Here is a 25124-nt window from a genome sequence, read left to right as displayed (position 1 = left end):
CAAAATAACCAATGAGGCTGTTTCCCCTCCTGCTTTTTAACAGAGGAAAGAGCCCTGCTCCTGCTTGGTATGTGAGGAAAGAGGATGCGAGGAGACAGGAAACAGAGGCCTTCAGAGGTTTGGTTCAAGACTTTCGTCCTCAATTGTCCTGACTGATGGAGCCACAAGACTCCTTTGCTCTCTAGTTTTTCTTTTGCCTCATTCACCTAATCCTCCTCTCATAAGCAATACAGAGAAAACAAGATCCTGCTGCTCTTCAGGCGCTCAGATTATGGTGGCATGATCAGCCAAACCGCCAGAGGAGCTCAAGATCCAATGGAGAACGTAAAATCGATGAAGCAAAGAAATCTCAGGTAATTTTAGACTTCGTTTTAACCCACGACCTATCTCGTATGCTGAGGGCTGTGCAATTTCATATATATATATGTATATATATATATATATATGTGTATATATATATATATATATATATATATATATATATATATATATGGCCCTCATGTCAGTACACGACATGTAAACTATTGGCCAGGAAATTTTAAGGAACGTACCCAAGGTAAAAGTTTCAACTAATGGGGCGGATTTCAGGTCACTCAGTTTTCACATTGAAATCTCACAATTTCCAGTCCGTATCCTGAGAAGTGCAGACAGGTTGTAACCGGTACCCTCCGCGTTACCCAAACCGCCGGCCTCTGAGGCGGAGCACCGCCCACTTGCGGGAAGGCCGAGCGCAGCCTCGACCCCGGAAACCCAATCCGCCGCCGGCTCCGACTCGGCGCCCGCCTCGGGCCGGTCACGTGGCGCCCAAAATGGCCGCGCCCGGGCGACTCGAGTGGAGCGTGACGTGAGCCCTCGCGGGGCCGGAGGAGACCCGCGGAGGCCGCGGCTGCACCGAGGAGCGCGTAAGGTACCGGCGCTCGGGAAGAGGGGCGCCGGCGGGGACTGAGAGATGCGCAGCGGATGACGCTCTGTTCTGCCGCAGCGTGGTAATGAGATCCCAGGACTGAGTCACAACGAGAGGAGGGGAGTCGGTTCCATCGGTCCGACCATCCCTATACTTTCCACCCTAGAAGAAAAGATCTATTTAAATTAAGCCTCTGGCGGCAGGGCCGGGGGAGGGGAAGAGGTTGGAAACCCGTGCTTGAACTTAATCCCAGGTTTACTGCCAATTTACCGGGTGACCTTGGCCTAATTTAATTTTCATCGGCCCCACTTTCCTCATTGTCTGTCTCGGGAGCTATCTTAGAAAACTAATGCAAAAGGCTTTCGAAATGTTTGTAATATTTAAACGTGGCACTCATTGTCTTAGGTGTGGATATATTATTAATAACCAGGATACATACAGTGACCTATTGTGGAACAAATTAAGGGTGACTTTTAATAGCCACACTTTAGAAATGGCTAGCTCACAGCAGGAACCTCAGCAGTATGCAGAGCATAGATCAGAAAACTAGTGATAGCCTTAGGCGGGACTTTTTGGGGGAACATTTCAGACATACACACTGTACACCTTGTATATACTGAATTTGATTGTTTTTATATCTCTTTCCACCACCCCGCCAACATAAAATTATTCAGCGTTCCTGTAGATCAGAGATCATGTTACTGTAACCAAGGCCCTCAAAAAGTTTGAGTCCAGGAAATCTAGACATTAATTTCCAACCCTGCACTGTACTTAGGATAAATTCAACTTTGTTTAGTTGCTACATTGTGTAGCCTGCCAGGCTCCTCTGTTCATGGGATTCCCAGGCAAGAATATTGGAGTGGGTTGCCACTTCCTCCTCCAGGGGATCTTCTCCACCTAGGGATCAAACCCACATCTCCTGCCTTAGCAGGTGGGTTCTTTACCACTGAGCCATCAGCGAAGCCCTAACTTGAAGGCTATGAAATTCAGTGCACTCAACATTTCCCAAGGCATCTAATGGCTACCCAGTAATATTTGTTAGTGTTATAAATTAATCTTCTAGCAAATGAATAGTGAACCAAGAAAACTACTTAATAATATAGTACATTCTTTCTGAACTTTTGCTTTTCTTAACTCTGCTGCCCTGAAATATGAGCTAAATCTAATGAACTAAATCTTCAAGCTAAAATTTATCATTCACCCATTCCCTTACTCCCTTACTCACTTCAACTAGTGCCTAAGTCAACAAACTACCTGCCTGTGGACCAGAGGAAGGTTATCATTTGTTTCTTTGCAGCCAGCCAGAATGAGTTTTATATTTTTAAATTTTTTAAATTGTTTCATTTTTCTAAGTATGCAACAAAGACCATTATGTGACCCACAAAGCCTAAAATATACTATCTGGCCCTTTAGAGAAGTTTGCTGACCTCTGCTCTAGGGTATAGGTGAAATTGCTAGTGTCTTCTACCTACTAAATAACAAATTCTTTTCCAAAGTGGTTGTAATGAAAGTCGCTCAGTCATGTCCAACTCTTTGCAACCCCATGGACTGTAGCATACCAGGCTCCTCTGTCCATGGAATTCTCCAGGCCAGAATACTGGAGTAGGTAGCCTTTCCTTTCTCCACAGGATCTACCCAACTCAGGTGTCCCGCATTACAGGTGGATTCTTCACCAGCTAAGCCACAAGGGAAGCCCCAGGGAAGCCCGGTTGTACCCAGATTGGATAGTTTATGCTTCTGGCAGCATATGAGTTTCCGTTACCCCACATTCTTAGCAGTAATTGAAATTTAATTTCTATTTCCCTGATTATAGTGGTTAAGCATATTTTCCTATTTATTGGCTGTTTGGCTTTCCTCTTTGTTACAACTTCAAATTCAGGATTCCCTGGTGGCTCAGCGGTAAAGAATCCACCTGGGAGGCAGGAGCCATGGGAGACACAGGGTCAACCCCTGGGTAGGGAACATCCATGGGAGGAGGAAATAGCAACCCACTCCAGTATTCTTGCCTGGAGAATCCCTTGGACAGAAGAGCCTGGCACGCTACAGGCCTTAGGGTTGCAAAGAGAAGTGCCTGTTAACATCTTTTGTCAATTTTTCTATTGAGTTGGTTGCCTTTTTCTTACAGATTTCTAGTACTTTGCATATTCTGAGTACCAACGACTCCTTTGTCAGTTATATTGCAAACATTTTCTCTACCACTGGCTTATCTTTATGGTATCTATGAATGAGTTCATTTTAACTGGTTAATACTAGTTTAAAATTGTGTATTTTATGGTTAGTGCTTCTTGCAGATTTGCAATATTTTTAAGGGTCACAAAAATGTTCTGTGTTTTCTGAAAGTTTCATGTGTTGTCGTCCACGTTCTGGTTTCTGTTTCACATAGAATTGTGGGGGTTTGGAGGCAGAGGTGTTTATGCTAATCAGTTTCATAATCAAATTGATGATTATCAAGCTATGGCCTGATAATTAGCCATAACATCCATTAGCCATAATAAGCTATGGCTGATTTTTTTTAAATTAAATATTTATGGTCTTCAGAAGGCTTTTATAAGCCCTTTTGCTGTTTTTCTATAAATACACATTATTGAAAAATGACATTTTAATTTAAGGCTCAAGATGGAAAATCATGAACCAGATGGTACTATCATCAAGGAGAACTTAACTGATATCATAGCCAGAAAAATTAACCAACTCCCAGAAGCAGAACGGTAAGATCCCTTCTTATACTTAAAAAAAACTTGTTATCAGGTGGATTTTCATCATTGATTCATTTCAATTTAGTTTGACTATAAATAACATACACTATCAGAAGGAAACTGAGATTTTTCTTGCATTGATGAGAAAGGCAGGTCCAGAAAGATTAGCCATTTTACTTGAAGTCAAGGCTATCTAATATCTTTGGATATCTAATAGTTGTTTTTCCATTTGGCTTAGAGACAAATGTATGTATTTATGGATCTAATTTAAATAACAAAATTTTAGATTTTAAAACTGTGTTCTCAATTCATTACCACTCTTATCAGACTCAATTCATTACTACACTTACCAGTCTGAGAGTGCCATGTAACATACATAGCTAGACAAGAAATTTCAGAGAAATGGGATCATGGCTAAAAGATCATTAAGGCATTATTAATTTATATAGGAAACATGCTGATCTTTGAAGACAACACTGAATGAATTGCAGTCCCTACAAACTGTTCTTAGATCTCCTTCGGAGGCAGCCACTCTAACATTCCATTTAAGCTGAAGCTCAGAGAAGGAATGGCATATGCACAGGCAACAGGACAGCAGTCTCTCATATTTGAGAAACCAGTGTTGCTAAAGTATTAGGGAAGTGGGCATAAGGTTGAAGAAACAGAGTTTTGACAGGGAATGACCCAGCTAACATTTCCAAAGAACATTCCAGTTGTTTTCTGGAAAACAGATTTCAGGTAGGAGAGAAAAGGAAGGAAGACCACCAGTAGGAAAACTGGCATAGTAATCCCAGTGAGTGGTGGTGGCAGTTTGAATTGAAAAAAAGGATGGATTTGAAATACATTTTGGAAGTATAATCTTACTATCTTGCACAAATTCCAGTCTTGCTGACACCAGCTAAACAAGGGCAGTAATAAGAACTTAAGTGAGATTTTTTTTAAGCTGTATATCCAACTCTCCTCCCCACCACCACACACACACACACACTGATACTGTTTTCCAGAGATAAACAGAAAACCTTTTTAAGCAAATAAAAGATACGTACCCATGTTTCCAGGCCAGTAAAGAAGGGAAAGCCACACTGACTGACAAAGACGGGTAGATGTGACAGCCTTGAAGAGAAGGAAGTAGGATGTGCTATTGGGACTTTCACCAAATTAGAATAAGCAATGGGGAAGTGAGCTAGAACTGCAAAGCAAGCTTTAGTTTAGAAGTAAACTGTTTTCAGTCCCTGGCACCTGAGCAGGGCAGATGGCAGCACCTCCTTATCTTTCCCTTGTTCCCTATTTTTCCTGTTTCTATTTTATGCATCCTAGTTCTGTTTGAATCCTTATTTCTTATATTATCAGTTGTTGCTTAGTCGATAAAGTCATGTCCAACTCTTTCCAATCCCATAGGCGGTAGCCCCCCAGGCTCCTCAGTCCATGGGATTTCCCAGGCATGGGTTTGTTATTTGAAAAGTTCTTAAGTGTATTAAGCTTGAATATTAAACACTACACTTTCTAATCTACAAAATAATTTCATGTAACAAATTTCATTGCCACTTGTTATTTCTGATCTTATATTTCATTTTATCATGTATCTAGTTATTTTTTATCATTCCAAAAAAATCCTGAGTTCACGTTTCTAATTTGTATTAGAAACTTTTTGGAAACAGTGACCAGCTATGGCGCTGCTAGGTAACAATTTTCTATTGAATTATTAACTAAACAACATGACTTTAAGCCACAGGAAATTAAAATCTGGTTGGGAGACCACAGACTGTGCTATTCATATTCCAGTTACACTCCTTGATATATTTAGGGACTTATTTATGTAATATTTAACATTAATATGGAGAAGGCAGTGGCACCCCACTCCAGTACTCTTGCCTGGAAAATCCCATGGATGGAGGAGCCTGGTGGGCTGCTGTCCATGGGGTCGCTAAGAGTCGGACACAACTGAGCAACTTCACTTTCACTTTGCACTTTCATGCACTGGAGAAGGAAATGGCAACCCACTCCAGTGTTCTTGCCTGGAGAATCCCAGGGACTGGGGAGCCTTGTGGGCTGCCGTCTATGGGATCGCAGAGTCGGGCACAACTGAAGTGACTTAGCAGCAGCAGCAGCAGCAGCAGCAGCATTAATATAGCAACATATTATAATGTATATAATAATTATATATATGGGCAAGTTATTTACCTTAGTATTTGTTCCCATGACTAAAAATGAAAATAGGTATTTCACAGTGTTATGATGAAAACAGTATTTTAGAGGAAATGCTTAAGTTTCCCACTCCCTTAGCTCCCACAAAAATACACAGGTCTTTTCCTATTCATGTTTTATTGTTACTGTTCAGTAGTTCTCCAGGCCCTCATCACAGATACTGTCTTAATGTACCCTAAGTTTCTAAACTGCCTCCTTTGTACTGCCATCTGTTTTAGTACACTTCTGTTAGATTTCAAGTGTATGTATCTTTCAGTCTTCACTAATAAACTATGAAGACACTGAAGGTAGATAATTTTTGTACCTTCATAGCCAAGTGTGCTGTATGCAGTAAGGTGCTCAGTGACTAAATGCCAAGTACCATTATGATTACAAAGTGACCAGTAAGAGAAGTAATATCGTATACAATGTAGAAAGCTCAATTAGAAATTCCTAGAAAAGCCGTCTTGAGTGTTAACCATAGTAGTGAGGGTATTGTATGGTCAGTCTGGCTAATTAAGAATAATAATTGAGAGACTGAAATGCCTATTACAGGTGGCAAGGCAGGTGGTATAAGAGTTAAAACTGTAGTTAAAACTCAGAAGAGTCTGAATTGGAGTATTTCAATATTCAGCAGTTTTAGGGTTATTTTTTCCCCGGAAACTAAAGAATGGATAGAATGTGCACTTTAAAACTTATACATACCATGCTTCAAAACCAGTTTTACCATTTACTATCCCAAAGCATCATTTTTATTTCAATGAGTTCTTGTGATGTGCCTAGCATAGAGGATCCCTTAAATGTTAGTACTGTTCCAGCCCCCTAACCCTGACTCTAATGCTTCAAGGAAGATTAATAGGGAACATCAATTCCACCTTATTGAATGCCTCTGTGTGTCAGGTGCTGTTGAAACCAAGATACTTGTATCTTTGTAGCCAGTCTTCAAGTTGTTTACAGGCTAGTTGGGAAGGCTGACATGTAAATCTATGATAAGACAGTACCGCTTTATAATGTGTTGTGCTACAGAAGTTAAGTACTGGGCGTTGTAGGAGCCTAGAGAGGCATCTAAGTCAGACTCTTCAGAAGTTCTTCCCTGCTATACAGGGGTCACAGGGCAGGGGGAATTTCCATACCAATACCCTTTACAAAATCACAAAACAAATTGTACCACTGCATCCTTAATGTGTTGGCCAAATTCAGAACCTTTTGGAATAAAAATCTCTATGTAAGACAGTGATTTTAGATTTGTTTTACAGAGCTCTAAGATATAAATATGATCCTAAAATCCTGATTAAGTTCTGTAACACATGCCAGAATTGTTCTTGGAGAGCTTACATACATGATAGAGCAAAAAGTTACTGTTTTTTCTCACCCATTCAGGAATCTGCTTGAAAATGGATCAACATATGTTGGACTTAATGCTGCTCTCTGTGGCCTAATAGCAAATAGTCTTTTTCGACGCATCTTACATGTGACACAGGCTCGTATAGCTGCTGGCTTACCAATGGCAGTGATCCCATTTTTGACAGCAAATGTATCTTACAAAGGTTTTGTAAGTTTACCTTTGAATACAGGTAAGTTCTATTTCACTATCACCAGTAAGTTCACTTTGGTATAGTTTGTACCTTATGTCAATCCTTAAAGTAGCTATATGATTTAAGGTAGTCACGGCGTACGTCTGTCAGACTTGGATGGATAAGACTGAACCTTGCTAGCCTCTATAACGCAGCAATTAATTCATATTAGCATGGTCTGCCAAACAAGTAAAATAGATATACACAGTAATGCTAAATACTTTCCTTTATCTAACTTATCTTTCCCACAGTGCTTAGTAAGAAATACTTGGAAACTTTTTTAAAAATGTTGACTGCCTTAACATTATAGGAGTTTCTTAAAGGGAAAAAAAATTTTGTGGGAACAAGACTTTATGTAGTAAATCAAAGAGCACCAAATGTGTGTATGTACAGTAGTTATCAAATACATGGAGACTTGATTTCCTTTGGACAGTTCACAATATTTGCTGAGTACTCCAAGTACAACTAAATCATGAAAGGATTTATGATTTCAAAAAAAAAATTATCACAGGTGGTAGTAGGGAAGGAGGCAGTCCATTTAAATTCTCTTAAGTGGTACTTCAAATTTGTTTACATTGGATGAGTATTTTGTTTGAATCCCTAAGATCACTGTGGAAAGAATTTTGATATGCAGGGAAACAATGAAGTGAACAGAATGAGTGAAAACATAAGTTAACTTTCTAGCACCATGTACTAATTTGAAAATGAATAATTTTATAAAAATAAAACCAGACTATATAATGTAAAAATTTAAGATGAATTAAATTGTTAAAACAGATTTCCCATGGGTTTAAAAGTTTCTTAAAGACAAAAATACTAGCCCGGGTTTGCTAATACAAATGAAGAAAACCAGAGGCAGTGAAAACTATTACATTCAAATAGAAAACAAATTAGGGAATTTTCCCTAAAATGGTTTTATCAGTTACTTTTTTTAACTACCCATTTATCAGTTACTTTTTTTAATTACCCATATGTATACCTTTTAACATGCCTTGAGAAATGCATTTACTGTATTACTGCTTGAAATTGCCTATCTTTGATACATATAAGGGGACCTTGAGTTCTTTACGTGTTTGTTTGAATATCCATTTGCGGAACTAATTTGTTTCCTAGGTGATCTGCAGTGTGAAACCTGCACCGTAACACGAGGTGGACTGGTTGGTCTTGTTTTCGGTGGCCTGTACCCTGTTTTCTTGGCTATCCCTGTAAATGGTGGCCTAGCAGCTAGGTAGGATTATTTTCCATAATTACTGAAAAACTTAAGTACACTCTATTTTTTAAGGAATGTTACCTGTTTGATTTGAAAGCATTAATGAGACTTGTTTTTTCCAAGTAATCAAAGAATATTTTTCAAGAATTTGAAAACACTTCTGGAAATTTATTTCACTAACCTCTTGGGTGTGAGGTTCAGGTTTAAAACATAAAGCTGCAAACAGTACTACTGTGACTAGTGTGAAAGCTACGTTATATGCATAATGTTCTTAAGAGTTTGTGTACTTCTTCTAAAAGAAAATTCCATCAGAAAATGTGTAGCTATAAGCCAAAATAACTCAGTTATCCTCTGATGAACTCTTCCAGAGGTGAAATGGGAAAAAATAAAAAAAGGACAAAAGAAAACAAAAGGCCAGTTTTTAGGACTAACAGACATTGAAGAGAATGCTATTACCTTAATCTTTACCCTAAGCTAGTTTTAAGACTTCTGGAATTAATATATGTTGTACATAAATATATCACTTAATACAACTATCTTTTCTAGTGAACTGTCTCAATGTTTTCTTACAGGTATAATTCAGCCCTGCTACCAGAGAAAGGAAACATCTTAAATTACTGGATTAGGATTTCTAAGCCTGTCTTTAGAAAGATGTTATTTCCCATTTTGCTCCAGACTGGGTTTGCTGCATACCTCGGGTCTAGACAATATAAACTACTTATAAAGGCTCTTCAGTTACCAGAACCTGGCCTAGAAATTGAGTGATTGTTAAGCAAATCTGTACACAAAAATAAAACTATAAAAATAACCTACATCTGATTATGAATAAACAGAGACTTGTACATAAGGTACAATTCTGGGATCTACAGTAGTCAACACTGTCCACTTAGGTAAGAACCTAACTTCCTCATTTTCCCAGTACTTTCTCCCACATTCACTTGCTCTACTCCTTTATATTAAGCACTTTGGTTTGTAACACAGGAAAAAACTATACAGTAGTTTTCATTAAAAACCTCATAAAGAATCCAAACAGGAATGAAAGTGGGGGATGGGGGTGGAGAGGTATGAACATACTACAGAAATAGTATTCATTTTCTTAATTTGCTGTTTTCCATAGGTATTATTCATAGACTCTTAGAGCGTATTTTAAAACATTCCTGGGACTTCTCTAGCAGTCTACTGGTTAAGATGCCACACTTCAAACCCTGGTCAGCTAAAAACAACAAAAACTCATTCCTCACAGTGATCAATTCCAATATTCTTGCCAGGTGATTATTCAGGCTTAGCTCAAGCTGTCCTAATGATAGGCTTCCCTGGTAGTTCAGTGTTAAAGCACCTGACATCAAGCCCTTAAAGAGTAGCCATGCTCTTCCTATTATTTCTGGTTTTGTTTTTTTAAGTATCAGTCTATTCCTGACTTCCTAAGATAGATTAAATTTTTGAAATGACCAGTTGTTTTCCCTTCCTAAAACTTTTCATCTCCAGTTCTTGAAACCATTTTATTTGACAGCATCTAAATCAGCATTGAGCTTCCCTGGTGGCTCAGCAGTAAAGAATCTACCTGCCAATGCAGGAGATGTGGGTTTGATCCCTGGGTCAGGAAGATCCCCTGGAGGAGAAAATGACAAGCCACTCTACTACTGCCTGGGAAATTCCATGGACAGAGTAGCATGGTGGGCTATAGCCCATGGGATTGCAAAAGAGTCGGATATGACTTAGTGACTAAACGACAGATCACCACTGGCCAACAAAACTATGATGAGGAAGTATCTTTATACTGTACATGACTGATAACATGTTAGCACTAGCCATATGTGGCTACTGAGCACCCAAAATGTGACTAGTGCACTGAATAACTGAATTTTTTATTCTGTTTAGCCATACCTAGCTAGTATCCTTGGCATTGAACAATGAGGATCTATATCAACACTTGCTTTGAAACAAGCCAGGCATACTAAATACTGTCACCCTAGAATATTATTCACAAGCATCTTAACTATTCCTTTTCAAATACAGTGATACATCTGTTAGTCTTATGCTATTTAAAATTATATAAAAACATTTAGCCTGTCGCCTAAAAAAAGCAGCTTTGAGTGGGATAGACTTTGAGCGTCCCATAAAGAAAAGAAAGCAGTACAGCCAAAGATTTAAAATTCAATTTATAAAATACAAGGGAATTCCCTGGCAGTCCAGTAGTTAGGGGAGCTTCCCTGGTGGCTCAGCAGTAAAGACTCCACCTGCAATGCAAGAGCTGTGGGTTCAATCCCTGGATCAGGAAGATCCCCTGAAGGACACAGCAACCCACTCCAGTATTCCTGCCTGGAGAATCCCATGGACATAGGAGCCTGGGGGGCTATAATCCATAGGGTCACAGAGTTGAACATGACTAAAGTGACTTAGCATGCACAAACACCAGTGCTTTGACTGCTGAAGGTGTAGGTTTATTAATCCAGGGACCAGCAAGCCGTGTGGCAGGGCTAAATAAAAACCAAGTCAAAAACCTAATAAAAACAGATTATGTTCAAAAAAATTCCCTATCAAACTACATTTGATAAGAAATTAGAATATATTTTACTATGGATATTCTCTGGGTTACAGAATTATTGCTGATTTTTCTTTTCATCTTAATTCCTTTCTGGATATTCCCAGTTTTCTGTAATGAATATGCTTTACTTTTACAACTAGGGGGGAAAAAAATATATATATATATATATGGCTAAAAACAAAACAAACCCTTTATAAGCTAAAATATCTAGATAAAGCTCTGACCCAAAGATACATATTTTATATGCATTCTCACTTTTATTGATTGAAAGCATGGTTCTACTCATCACAATAGAAAACCCCAATAAAATTCCTGACTTCAAAAATAAGAAACCCAAATTACTGAATCAGACCTCTTAAAAACAGCATGGTGTAATGAACTTAGTTCAAAACCCACTGATATAACTATATTGATAGTTTAGTACAAATGGTTTCCTTACTTAAACATTCCCGCAGTACTTACTCCCTAGCATACCACCATCTGTAAACATACAACAATTTACAATGGTTTCTGCAACCAAAAATGATTCTTTCTTACACCTGTCCTCTACCATATTTTTCTTAAATCATCTTCTCAATTAGTAGAAATGGGCAACATAGGCCAAAGAAACTGTTATTTTAAGCCTATTGCTACAAATTTACTTTACCAAAATTTCTGATCAGGGGCAAATTAGCAAGAACGTTCTATGATCTGCATTACAATTTAAAGAAAGTCATTTTTAGCTAAGACCTAAAGAACACTGCCCAGAGAGGAAAATAGTTTATCAGTTCTGTCACAATAAAAAAAAAAAACCTATTTAAACTTTTCTTTGTTCTGTGTACTTATTTGGCTTTAAAAAAGAAGGCTCATGTTATACTATACTTAAGGTATTAATTTATAAACCCCAGACTGTGGTACATTAGATGCCAAAAGGGTCCAGGAACTATAAAGGAGAGATACAGAACTTAATGGCACATTCTAAAGTATGCTCAGCCACCAATAAAATTCAAATCTGTATATATCAACAGCTACACAGATGTTCAAAACACCAAGTGGCTAAATTTTTAAATCAGATTAACTGAAAATTGAGCAAAAGATTCTCAACAAATTTGGGGTCAACAGAACTACAAAAAACTGGGAATTCTCAGGCAGTCCTGTGGTTAAGACTCTACGCTTTCACTGCTGAGGACCTGAGGTTGGATCCCTGGTTGAGGATCTAAGATCCCACAAGGCTGCAGCACAGCAAAAAAAAAAAATATATATATATATATAATTAGAAAAATTTTAATAAAGCACTGTGATCTGCTTTTTAAAAAGTAGGGAAAATGGCTAACAAATCTTGAACGTACAAACTGGAGAAAGGTAAAAAAATAGGAATAAAAACACCATTATCAGTAACCAAAGCAATGAAAAGAACAACTTTCTATTAACCTTTTTAAAAAATACATAGTTTTCCTTACATGATTTGTTGCTAATGATAAAGTAATTTACTTTTGGAATAAAATTTAAAGTATCTCCAGTTTCATTTTTCTGCACTTTAAAACTGAATGTCAATAACCGCTTGCTGTCTAGGTTAGAGCTCTGAGCTCAGTCTGTTATAAGACAACAGGGAGTAACAGGCAAATTATTGAGGTATTCAAGTTCAAATATGTACAAAATACTATGCTAGCTAAGCAAACACTTTACAACTATCTAATAGAGGACATCCCCTTTTTGATTCCTGGCTTAGATGGTAACCACCTGGTTTCTCAATAAAAAACAGCACAGTAAAATATAAAAACCACCATTTGTGAAGGTCTCAAAACTTTTGTGTCGATAGCCAGGGGGGGAAACCAAACACCTGAAAAAATTTTACAACCTATTCAACTTTAAATAGTCATCAGAATACTTAGCTTAAAACTGTGACTAGACTAGTGAAAAAGTATACCTCCCAAATGCAGAACTAGATAATTATGTATTTTAAAACATTCACTCATTATCAGTGAATTATCCACTCTATTCTATCAAAGCAGCACTTATGGTCACCAAATAGTGTTGATGCCTACCTGATTTTGGTTACAACACAACTAGCTGTACTGTTCAACATGTAGGAACATCCATCAATCACCTAAGTATAACTGAGAACGCTCTTTGCTGCCTGGCATCAGACTCTGAATAAACTTGAAACTGAGTGAATTTAATCAATCTTGTGTATCACCATACAATAATCAAACTGAATAATTATGATGATGAATCATTTTGGAGAGAGAAGAAATAAGAGCCTATCTCCTACTCCCTCCCACTTCTACCATCTGCACACCTCCGAAATGAGTAAGATAAAATGACCCAGTCTAGACCAGGTGAAACAATGTATTAACATAATCCAACAAAAATGAAATAAAACAATCAAGAGTTTTGAGTGTTTTTTCACACTTGTAATGAACTGGAAAAATGTTTCAAATAAGTAAAACAACCATATTCTGTTTTTAAAAAAAAACCACTCCCATCATCCAGAATGCTAAAAAGCCTTTCATACTAGAGAAATTTTAATACAAAACAGTAGAAACTAGTATACCATTCATTAGAAACCTCAAAATAATTTTAATATGTCTTCAGAGGAAGCTCAAGAAGCCAAAACCTCAGAATCCACACATCTTGGCATTACCCTGAATTGCAATTAACTACCCACACATTTAATCATAATCCATTTTTCAAAGATATACAGACAAATCAATGCATCTATTTAAAAAGACTATTCTTTATAGTTAAAGACTTTACATTAACTTTTATATTCTACTCAGCAAGGTCTGTCTATACTTCAGATTAGCTCTCATGTTCCAGGAAATAAATACAAACTCATGATATGGCCTTGTGATCACTGATGGCCTGTTTATGTAATTCTACTGCACTAAATGTAATTCCATAAAAGGTGCTCTTGATTATGAAAAGAATCTAATATTCCTTGATGAAATACTATCAATCTCTTCTCCAATGGTTACAATTTTTAAAAGGTATGCAAAGAACTGAGTATCACTCCCATGAAAGACAAAAAATGTATAATTTTGTTCCAAAATTAACTTAGTCTCATGTATTCCTATTAAGTCTTTCAAGGATTCCAGACAATCTTTTCATATCTCCATTTCTGGAAAGTGAAATCTGGAAAGTGAAATCAGTATAGAAGTAATTTGGGAACTTGAAAATGGCATTCATTTTTTTCAGCAGATGCCAAATTTTTGACCGACATGGCTCCCACAATTACTTTGTTACCATCAGTCCAGTCAGTTAACAGGTTGTAGGAAAAGATTCGTTTTTGCAGACACTGCTAAGCTGTTTAAAGAGAAGAGAGAGAGATTAATTTAGTGATTATAAAATGAACAAATATTTAAAATATTTTGAACACTTTTTGTTGGATTATATCAGAGGTGTGATTACATTTTAACAAACGTGGACTCTTTAGTTAGGTCAAGGAAGTGCAGAAACATTAAGTCAATATGATAGAAACAGTAGGTCAATATGATGTGTTAGTTCAATTAATGTATGAATTCCTGTCACAATCAGAAGACAACTATTAAAAGGTACATCTTTAGTTCTTTCTGTATCATTTTGCCATAGAGGCACAATCAGAAAAAGAAAAAAGACTCCCCAAATACTAAACTGCTTTCATCCATTACAGTAAATAGAGCCAAACCTGAAAATTTCTAAACAATCCGTATTATACTCCAGAAATCTCCTTTATCCAGCTACTAATCATTCAGAACACAATTTTCTAAAAATAGTAAGACAACAGTTTCATATTAATCATAACTTTTTTAATTAACAAGTAGTGAATAGGACACTTTAAGATATTGTTTACTACACACTGAAATAAACATATCTGTTGTAAATTCAGAAACCCAAACATTTACAGTAAAATGTGTTTACACATAAATATGACCAAATTTATTTAAAGTCCCTGTTAGGTCTTAAATACATGCAATACCATGTAAAAACAAGACTATGACGTTGATGCAAAAAATGACAAAATCACTATAAGTCACCAAAATTTGAAAAAAAGAGAATGAAATGGAAACTAAGAAAGACAGTTAAAACATAAGGAACCTAACAAAGCAGCTTTTAAAATAGTTGATACTAATCTCCATTTTCAAAAGTTCTTAATCAAGTATTTCCAAAAACTGCCATTTATAAAATGACATTCTAAAAATCTATACTTGGAATTTCAAAGCATCCCAATTCAGAAAGCTTTGACTGTTTCTCCCCAGCCCCCAAACTTCAAATAATGCAGGAAAATCATTGACGTTAGGAAGAAAATATTCCAAAGGAATGGTTTAATTTTTAGAAAAACGCACTTACTGCTTCCAGAACCTAAGACCCACAGCATTAACAACAATCATTTTTCCTATTTTCATCCATTGTTTTCCAATGTCATGTTAGAGATGAATAAATTCTTTGAGCCCATAACTGAAAGATCAACAAACCTGATTTTATTATGACACCATATTTTTGTCATTGGTACTGCACAAAATTATATACAAAGATATATATATATACAAAATGTTCAAGTATTAATTAAATTTCAATTCAAGGCTTCTGTTTCAAAAAGCTACATTTAACATATTCCATAAAGATAGCACAAATTAGTCATTTCAAATAATTTTTCCAACTACTTTTGGTTTATATATATTATATATTATTCAGTAGGCACTAAAAATCCATGCAGCTGCATTGTGAGGGGCTTGCTCCTGCACTTAGGTATAAGCAGGTTCATCACTCCAGGTTGTGAGTTTGGCTACTATCCATATTCATGCTCAAGTGCAGTAGATGATTTTACAAAATATGCTGTAATGCACTGGAAACCAGAGACCAAGTTAGGTCTCAGAGTGTATTATCTAGCAACAAAACATTTACAGTTGTGCAAGAACAAGATTCCATTTTCATAACCAAATAACAACAAAATAAAACATTTTATGTGTAAGATAACTTACATCTTTGGACTGCTGGAAAATACTTTTTAATTATGAACATTTTAAAATAAAAGCAGAAGCCCTGATATTACCTCTTTTTCCTCATTTCTTATACTACCTTTTAAAATAAAGCAGGAAATGTGGCCAGCAGCTGGTCCCGTCTCTTCTGCCCCAACAGCTGTATCCACTTTAGCACAAAGAAAAACAAGGATGCTAAATACGTATATACTTTATCAAACAGTGATGTTTCACAAAGAATTTCTTCATGTCCCTTACACTGAAGGACATCATGGTTCAATCTATATACAATCACACAACAGAGTACTTCAAAGGAAGACTATGTCCCAACTTTGGAAAAGTGTCAATTGTGTCATTAAGTAGCCAGAATCACTCAATTTTAAAACTCATTTTTAAACAGGACAAATACCTTTGAAATATGGAGAGTAAGATTCTTTGTGAAGCCTCACTTTACACGTTTTCATTCACATTTCATAACCTTCAATATCTAATCATACATAAATTTAACCTAAAAATTTAATACAACAAAAATAAAGGTGTTCAACAATTTATTCATACTCAATGATAGGGTAATCACTGTGCTGGTCCTCAAAGAAACATTTCATTAACCATTCTTATTCCTCCTTCAAGTAACTAACACAGGAGTCTGGTATGCATGTTAATTTTCAACTTCTCTAATGTTGAGATATAAAAATCTATTAATCTGAATAGACTGTATGTCTAGATCTATTAAAACTAAAAGGCATTCTTATATTTAAGATTTCTGTCATCTCCAGCAAAGTAACTATCCCATTTGTGCATGCCCCAAGTACTTATTGTCAACCTCTGAAAAGTTGCTCTAAAATTGGAATTCCAATTTGCACTTTGTACAACTCGGAACTTCCATTCAACTTCACCTGTGTCACTGTCTCCAAACTGTATCTCTATTAGCAGCTTTCAGTGTACAGTTGGAACCGATGTCATCCAAGGCCATGTCCACACTGGGGACAGAAGAGCTAGGTACACGCAAGTCTGAACAAGGGGACACATTAACAGCTATTTCAACCAGAAGAAGCATCTTGAGTACATTATTGACCAGCACAAGTCTGTTTCCAGGGTGGACAGGGCCCAAATTAGATTCCCCTCCCAACTTCCGAAAAAGAAAACAACAAACAAACAAACAAAAAAAAATCACACACACGCACAAATTGAGATGTTGCCCATTAAAGTAGACTAAGCAGCAGAGCATGAGCGTTACGTGAAGAGATGGGTCCTTACCAGGTGGTGAGGCGGGAACGACTGTTCTGTAACCCCTACAACGGAGCCTGGCAGGAAGGAAATCACCTAAAAAAGAAACTGTCAGAGAGATTTAATAGTCACATGTTATCATTAGGAGTTGGTTACAGTGTCACATTCATGCTTTTAGCTAAACACTTAAAGATTCAATATTACTTTTTTTTTTCCTCCTCTGAAATGTGTCCAGTGACGATGTCCCACTAAGGTGTTTTACATGATGTAAGGGAGTTGAAAGGGGATAAACGCGGATAAAGAGCAGATTACTTGACCCTACATTTTAAGAGAAGACGACGCCTTCCGGGCGCACGCCGAGCAGAACTCCACCGACACCTTATCCTTGTCCACATGCAGACACACTCCTCCCGCCGAGTCGTCCTGGTCTTCCAGCGGGTCCGGCTGCTGCTTCCCCACGGGCAGAGCGTAGTCGTGGTCCCCGGCGGGCGAGTCCCTGAAGAGCGAGGTGGTCAGCCGCAGTCCCACGCCGCTCAGCCGGCTCAGCAGGCGAGCCAGTCCGGTCTCGTTGGCTAAGACGGCCCGAAGGTAGCGACTCTCCTCCTGCAGTGCCTGCACGCGCTTGCCCAGCTCCCGGTTCTCGGCCCGCAGCTCCTGGTTCTCGGCGGCCAGCCCCCGCACTCGGCTCTCCAGCCCCATCACGTATTCCTTCTTCTTCAGCCGGTTGAGGCGGGCAGCCGCCGCCGCCGCCTTCCGGGGACTCTTTGTCGCCGCCTGGTTGCTGTCGTTGCCGCCGCCGCTGCCTCCGCCGCCGACGCCGCCGCCGCCTCCCGGGGACTTTCTCCGCCTCTTTTCGCCGCCGCCACTGTCACTGCCGCTGCTGCAAGCTCCGATGCCGTTTAACAGCCTCTGCAGCAGGTCCGAAAAGCGCTGCATCTCGGCAGCCGCGGCCTCGTCGTCGTCGTCGCCTCTCCACAGGCCACCGCTGTCCGAGCCTCCGCCGGACGAGGAGAGGGGCCCCGGCGAGCTGAGCCCGGGCTCCAGGTGCCAGTCCGGCTGCCGGGGGTCCAGCAGGTCCGCCAGTTCCAGGCCGGACAGAAAGTCCATGTCCTCCGTCTCCTCCCCGGGGACGCTGGCCATCGCCTCCTCCTCCATCTCCTCAGGCGAGGGCGCGCGCGCGGCCACGCCGCCGCGGCCCCCCCTCCCGGCCTCCGACTCGCCCTCGTCGCCGCGCGGCTGTCTGCGGCCGGGAGATCCGGCCGCCGCCGTCCCTTCGTCCTCCGCCGCCCCGGTCAGGTCCGGGGGCAGCGAGCAGGTCGCGACGGGCGCCGGGCTCTCACTACGCGTCGGGGAGTCGCTGCCCGAGGCCGCCAGCAGTTTAGTCAGGCTATGCCTCATGGGGCCCGGCGGCGGGCCCACGTAGGCCCCGGGCCCTCAGACCGGGCCTCACGGGTCCTAGGGACCCAGAGCGGGTAGCCGGGGAGCAGGCCAGAACGAAAGGGTTAGGTCCGCGTCGCCTCCCGCCCCCGCTTGGCTGGTCGACCCCCCGCGCCGGGGCGGGGGGCTGGGAAAGGAGATGGAAGCAGCAAGGCCCAACGATGACTCGACCGCGCCACCCAGACAACGGCCTGGCCGGAAATCAGTCGATCTCGCTCCAGCCCCTCCCACCGCATTTCGCGCTCCACCGGGCTCTAGTATCGCGAGACTTCGGTAGACCAGGCGTAATTCCAGACCTCCAGTGATGTCATAGTAACAGCGGCAAAAATAACAACAAACCAGGGATTTATTGGAACGGTGGTCTACCCTATCGGCCCTCGCTTCTCTATCCTCTGTATTCCAGCTTCCACCTGCAGTGAAGCAACTCTCGCTCAAAACTGATCGATACCACATTTATGAATAATCAAAGTTATCCTGGAATTTAAGACTGCTGATCAAATCCTTTTTGAAATTGCCCGGCTCCCTTACGCTATAGTACAAGATGGTTTCATTCAAACACTTAAATACTACTAGAAGAAAAAAGAGATAAGTCATTCATATGTAATTTTTCAAAATCGTTTAAAAAATTTACAAATATACAGAATATGTGAAAGAGTATTCTAATTCAACAATACAACCCAATACTCAGACTCAACAATTAACCGTTTGCCATATACACTTTATCTGTATATAAATGTTTGTAAAACTTTTTGTTTTTTTGCTGAATTATCCCAAAGTTTGAGACAAAACACACCACCTCAACATGCTTCCGTGTGCATCTTTAAAAATAACATTCTCTTTCATAATCGTAATACTATTATCAGGTCTGGAGAAAATTAACAATCTTGTTAATAGTACCTATTACTTATATCTCATTCAAAATTCATTCAGTTTTCTTCAAAAATAATCTTTTGTGGCAGATACGTTCTTTTGAGCCAGGATCCAATCACAAACCACTTCTTGCATTTGTTATGTTCCCCTGCCCCCCATTTGTCAAACTAGAACACCCCCTTTCACATTGGCTTTTTGAAAAAAACAAGGTGACTTGTTTTGAAAAATGTACCACAATTTGGATTTGTCTGTTTCCTCGTGGTGGTGTTTATATTGTTCCTTAAAACCCACAAGGATTTCAGGTTTGAAGCAGTTCACAAATACACTAGAAAACAATGAAATAACTCACATTTTTACAAAGCAAGGTCAGTGAAAATACAGATGAAAAAGATAAGGAGTTCTAAAAGGAGGAAAGGTTTGTTTCAGAATTGGATGGACATAAAATCTTACAGTTACTTAAGTTGAGCTAACAGTAGACTAAGCTTCCTGGTAACCCAAACAAACGTTCCTTCATTTGCTTATGGGTAAAGTATACATGAATTCCTTAACTGCTTTTCCTGTTCTCACGTCTTAAAGAAACTTTTCAGTGGGATACTGAATAAAGTAGCAGATAACCTCACCAATAGCTTCCTTTATTTGGCTGTTTCTTAGAAGGATTGAAAGCAAGTTCCAGGAAATTTGGACACTGATAGGTCCCAAACACAGGGTAGGCTTTGATAATTATTTGTTGAATGAATGAAGGTCTCCAACTTTTAACTGAAGGCACTGCACTAAAACTCAACTAAATGAAAACGATTCTGCAAGGGACACAAATAAGCATGACCTATGGTATCTAGACATGAGTTTGAGCAAGCTCCATGAGTTGTTGATGGACAAAGAAGCCTGGTGTGCTGCAGTCCATGGGGTCACAAAGAGGCAGAAACGACTGAGCGACTGAACTGACTGATGGTATCTAGAAGAAAAAATGAGTCGCCTCCAGGTAACTCCTTAACCTTCTCATTAGGAAAAGAAATGAAAGAGAAAATGAAGTCACTCAGTCGTGTCTGACTCTTTGCAACCCCATGAACTGTAGCCCACCAGGCTCCTCTGTCCATGGGATTCTCCAGGCAAGAATACTGGAGTGGGTTGCCATTTCCTTCTCCAGGGGATCTTCCCGCCCCAGGGATCGAACGCAGGTCTCTCGCATTGCAGGCAGATGCTTTACCCTCTGAGCCATCAGGGAAGCCCCAATAGGAAAGGTTTTGCAAAAGTAGGACAGCAAACAGTTCGAGATGATAAATTTTCTGGCATACTTTGATTTAACAGGTGTTTTGTGTGGCTGGTCATCCAATCGAACTGTATTTTCTCCTAAGGCAAAATCAAGACCATGAATTGATTTATCATTTTTTCCCTAAATTACAAGATTTTGGTTTAAATATACATGGTTTTGGATAAGGAAATGGCAACCCACTCCAGTACTCTTGCCTGGAAAGTCCCATGGACAGAGGAGCTTGGTAGGCTGCAGTCCATGGGGTCACTAGGAGTCGGACGTGACTGAGCGACTTCACTTTTTCTTTTTACTTTATGCATTGGAGAAGGAAATGGCAACCCACTCCAGTGTTCTTGCCTGGAGAATCCCAGGGACGGGGGAGCCTGGTGGGCTGCCATCTCTGGGGTCGCACAGAGTTGGACACGACTGAAGCAACTTAGCAGCATACATGGTTTAAGACCCTCTATATTGAATTAAGAGAAAAGTAAAAAACTGAGAGGGGAATTTTTACAAGTGTAGCCTCAGAAGACAAAAAAGCAGCTGAAGCAGAAACGACCTTCCCCCCCTTTCATCATTCCTCTCCTCTCATTCTCTCCTTCTTCACAGTTGGTTTTTTTTTCTTTTCTGGTTATAATGATCATTGTAAAAGATTCAGATAGTGCAGAAATATACAACTAAGTAGAATATTACCCATAATCTAACTACACCAAAATGAATTATTAGAATTTTGATGTTTAATATAAAGAGTTTTTCTATGTATGGACATATGATATACATTGTTTTATTTCTCTGAACTCTAATGTTTTGATGTGAATATTTTGTGGACATATTTTATACTACCAAATATATATTTGCATGCTTATTTTTGTTGACTGTCTAGAATTCCATTTCAGGAACTTTCCAACTTTCAATCAACCTCACTGATAGCACTTAGGTTGTATTGGATTTTTCACTGTTATATATCACACTAAAATGTTGCACAAACATCTTTGTTCACTTATCCTATGATTTTCTTAGGACAAATTATTGGAAGTAGAATATTTGTCTACAATTTTTATACATAGACTCTTATTACTTATGGGAAGGTATCTGTCACCAAGGGTTTTGACAGTATTTAATTCCTATGCACTCATCAAAATGGATTTGTTCTTTTTAAAATGTGCTAAAAATAAAAAGGGGCATCTTTTTGTGTGAATGTGCATTTCTTTAATTATTAGCTTGAATGTTTTTCACATCACCAACTGATTTCTAATGTGAATAGTCTTTTTACCACCTAAGTCCATTTTTCTTTGAAGTGAGAGATTTTCGTCAAGAAAGATATTTGTCGTTTTCCTTCTTAATTTATATGAACCCCTTGCATTATAAGAAAAACATCCCTTTGTCTCATATATGTTCCAGTTTTTCCTCTAGTTGATCATTTATTGGGGGGGGGGGGGCTAAAACTACTTGTTTTACTATAATTTCTAAATAGTCTATCAAACTTTTCTTCATGATTTCTGGCTTTGATGTTTAGCTGAAAAAGCCTTTATTAAACTAAATAATATTTACTTATGTATTTTAGAGCTCCTTTAATTTCTTCCATTTATAAATTACTGAGCTTTTTAACAATATGAGTGATTATTTCACTTATTAAATAAGATCCAATTGGAATTTATTCTAGTATAAAATGTGACATAAGAATATAATTTTTCAAAAAGTTATCTGCCACAATACAGTTTATTGAAGAATCCATACTTGTACCCACTGATGTCCTAACATTTGTGCCATATATTAAATTCTTATATATAGTTGGATCTATTTCGGGTGGTTTTCTTCTATTTAATTGATTAGTGTATCCATTCTGGAAGCAAAATCAGTATATTTTTATTGCAGTTTTATATTTGAATGTCATAGGACAAGACTTTTTAGTCTTTCTCAGAATTTTAAATCTGTATTTGAATATTTATTCCTCCAGATAACTTTATAAAATTTTCCAAGTTAAAAAAAAAAGCTGTAATTTTCATGGAAATTGAATTAACTTTATTAATTTATTTTCCTCAGTTACTTTATGCATGTTTTTGGGCTACTGGACTAGATTATTTCTTCTTTTATGCTTTCTAAATGGTTATTGTTGCTCCATTGAAAAGCTACTGATGTTTTTGTTAAATTTTTAACTGACTCACTCACTGAATTTTCATTTTTTCCAGTTTCCATCAATGTAGTTCAGTTACAAGGACCTACAAGGCAAGGATCATTTTAATAACTGTAATATAATAGTAGTAACAATAGCTGCTAGTTAGGAGCCCTTATCAATTACTGGGCATATATAGGACTTTACACATATTATTTCCTTAAACATGATAATAGATTTGGGAGGCCTCCCCAAATGTACCAGGGAATCACTGTAGGCTCTCAAGTTGTACTGTTTAGTTTCTCCCTAGAAATGATACATTTTGAAAAGTCTATCTCCAGACCATTTTCTACCAGATTCTTTCCAGTTCAGTTTTATTCATCTTTGATGCTTCATGTGGCAGAGCAAATATGTATAATGAAGACTGAGTTTATCTAGATTCAATGGCTGAACTTTCTTAAGTCTTTATTTTTAGTTTATTCATTCAAATTTCCCTGGTAAACAGTTATACATCTTATTATATATAATGACAATTTTACTTCCTTCTTTGCAATACTTGTTTTATTATCTTGACTTATAATTAAATAGCACTTCCAGAGTGATGCTAAATAATGCTGTGAATAATCAGTTTCCTTGCCTTATTCCTGAACTTCACAGGAATGCCTCTAGAGTCTAGCTACTGATTTGAAATGGGTATCTTTATTAGGTTAAGCCCAGTTGCAGGAAACAGAAACCACTTCAGCTATTTTAAGCAGGAAAAGCTGTAATACAGAGAAGATACAAAGTAATTGGAAGGACTAGAAGAGTGGGCATTAGGCCAGGTGATCAAGAATGCCTCTCAGTGCAATGTGGCCTAACAGGCCTGCTAGGGTGCTGTTATCTCTGCCCAGGTTGGTATAGTTGCAGATACAAAGCTGGAACGTTGCTTCAAGAGCACTGCTTCCAGGACTCTCAACCCCATTTATTAATTATGTACTGCTGCCTAAAAAGTTACCCAAAACCTAAAACAAACAAACAAAACAATAAATAAGTGCTTATTGTTGTGGCTTAAACTAATAATAAACATTTCTTATCTCTAGCAGTTTCTGTTGGTCAGAAATTTGTAAGTGCCTCACTTTGAAACTCATGGAACTCAGCCAGATTTTGACTGGGCTGGAGTCATCTGAAGGCTTGGCTGAAACTAGAGCACCTATTTGTAAGGTGGCTGACAGGTTACTCCTGGGGTTCCTTCTCCCTGTGGGCCTATCCACAGGTTGTGTGAGTGTCTGCACTGCCATGTAGCTGGCATCCCCCAGAGTGGACAATCCAAGACACCAAGGAAGCATCAGCAAATATCTTATGACCTAGCCTCAGAAATCACAATCCCTTCTGTAGTATTCTATCAGTCATATGAGTCAGACCTTACTCACTATGGAAGGATATGAACACACAGAGACAAGAATCATTAGGTACCATCTTGGGGGCTGACTACCATATCTCATAAAACTAGTGAATGGACAGCCACACGTACAAGAAAAAGATTAGAACATTCTCTAACATCATACACAAAAATAAATTCAAAATGAACTTAAAGACTTAAATGTAAGAACATAATACTCCTAGATGAGAATACTGGCAGAACATTCATTGATACAAATAGTAGCAAGCTTTTTTGGATCTTTCTCCTAAGGCAAAAGAAGTAAAAGCAAAAATAAACAAATGGGACCTAATTAAACCTAAAAAGTTTTGCACAGCAAGGGAAACAACGAACAAAATGAAAAAACAATCTACTGAACTGGAGAAAATATTTGCAATGATATGACCAACAAGCAGAGAAGGCAATGGCACCCCACTCCAGTATTCTTGCCTGCAAAATCCCATGGATGGAGGAGCCTGGTGGGCTGCAGTCCATGGGGTCACTAGGAGTCGGACACGACTGAGCGATTTCACTTTCACTTTTCACTTTCATGCATTGGATAAGGAAATGGCAACCCACTCCAGTGTTCTTGCCTGGAGAGTCCCAGGGACGGGGGAGCCTGGTGGGCTGCCGCCTCTGGGGTCGCACAGAGTGGGACACAACGAAAGCGACTGAGCAGCAGCAGCAGCAGCATGACCAACAAGGGATTAATATCAAAATATATAAACAGTTCACACAACTTGATATCAAAAAAACAACTGATTACAAAATTGGGAGAAGACCTG

General features: G+C 38.8%; 2 protein-coding genes across 6 annotated transcripts; one reads left to right on the top strand and one right to left on the bottom strand.

Moving 5' to 3' along the window:
• Nucleotides 1-768: 768 nt before the first annotated feature.
• On the top strand, nt 769-9376 carry TMEM126A (transmembrane protein 126A). 2 transcript variants are annotated; one of them, XM_061406087.1, is made up of 5 exons: nt 769-986; nt 3514-3612; nt 7165-7358; nt 8472-8586; nt 9141-9376. In XM_061406087.1, the coding sequence occupies exons 1-5, from the start codon at nt 961-963 to the stop codon at nt 9331-9333; spliced, it is 627 nt and encodes a 208-aa protein (XP_061262071.1). In that variant the 5' UTR covers nt 769-960; the 3' UTR covers nt 9334-9376. The 2 variants fall into 2 exon arrangements, with proteins under 2 accessions (XP_061262071.1, XP_061262072.1); XM_061406088.1 differs by having other exon boundaries at nt 770-907.
• Nucleotides 9377-13491: 4115 nt separating this feature from the next.
• Nucleotides 13492-18971, bottom strand: CREBZF (CREB/ATF bZIP transcription factor). 4 transcript variants are annotated; one of them, XM_061406085.1, is made up of 4 exons: nt 17600-18969; nt 17308-17385; nt 16151-16219; nt 13492-14398 (listed from the first exon to the last, which is right to left on the bottom strand). In XM_061406085.1, exons 1-2 carry the CDS (start codon nt 18673-18675, stop codon nt 17370-17372), a joined length of 1092 nt encoding a protein of 363 aa, XP_061262069.1. In that variant the 5' UTR covers nt 18676-18969; the 3' UTR covers nt 13492-14398; nt 16151-16219; nt 17308-17369. The 4 variants fall into 4 exon arrangements, with proteins under 4 accessions (XP_061262069.1, XP_061262068.1, XP_061262067.1 ...); XM_061406084.1 differs by having other exon boundaries at nt 13492-16219; nt 16947-17385; nt 17600-18971; XM_061406083.1 differs by having other exon boundaries at nt 13492-16219.
• Nucleotides 18972-25124: the final 6153 nt, after the last annotated feature.

The sequence above is a fragment of the Bos javanicus genome, chromosome 29, assembly GCF_032452875.1.
Source record: "Bos javanicus breed banteng chromosome 29, ARS-OSU_banteng_1.0, whole genome shotgun sequence".
NCBI classification, from domain to species: Eukaryota; Metazoa; Chordata; class Mammalia; order Artiodactyla; family Bovidae; genus Bos; species Bos javanicus.
Note: the sequence above shows the minus strand (reverse complement) of the source record. Positions and strands in the feature narration are given on the sequence as shown.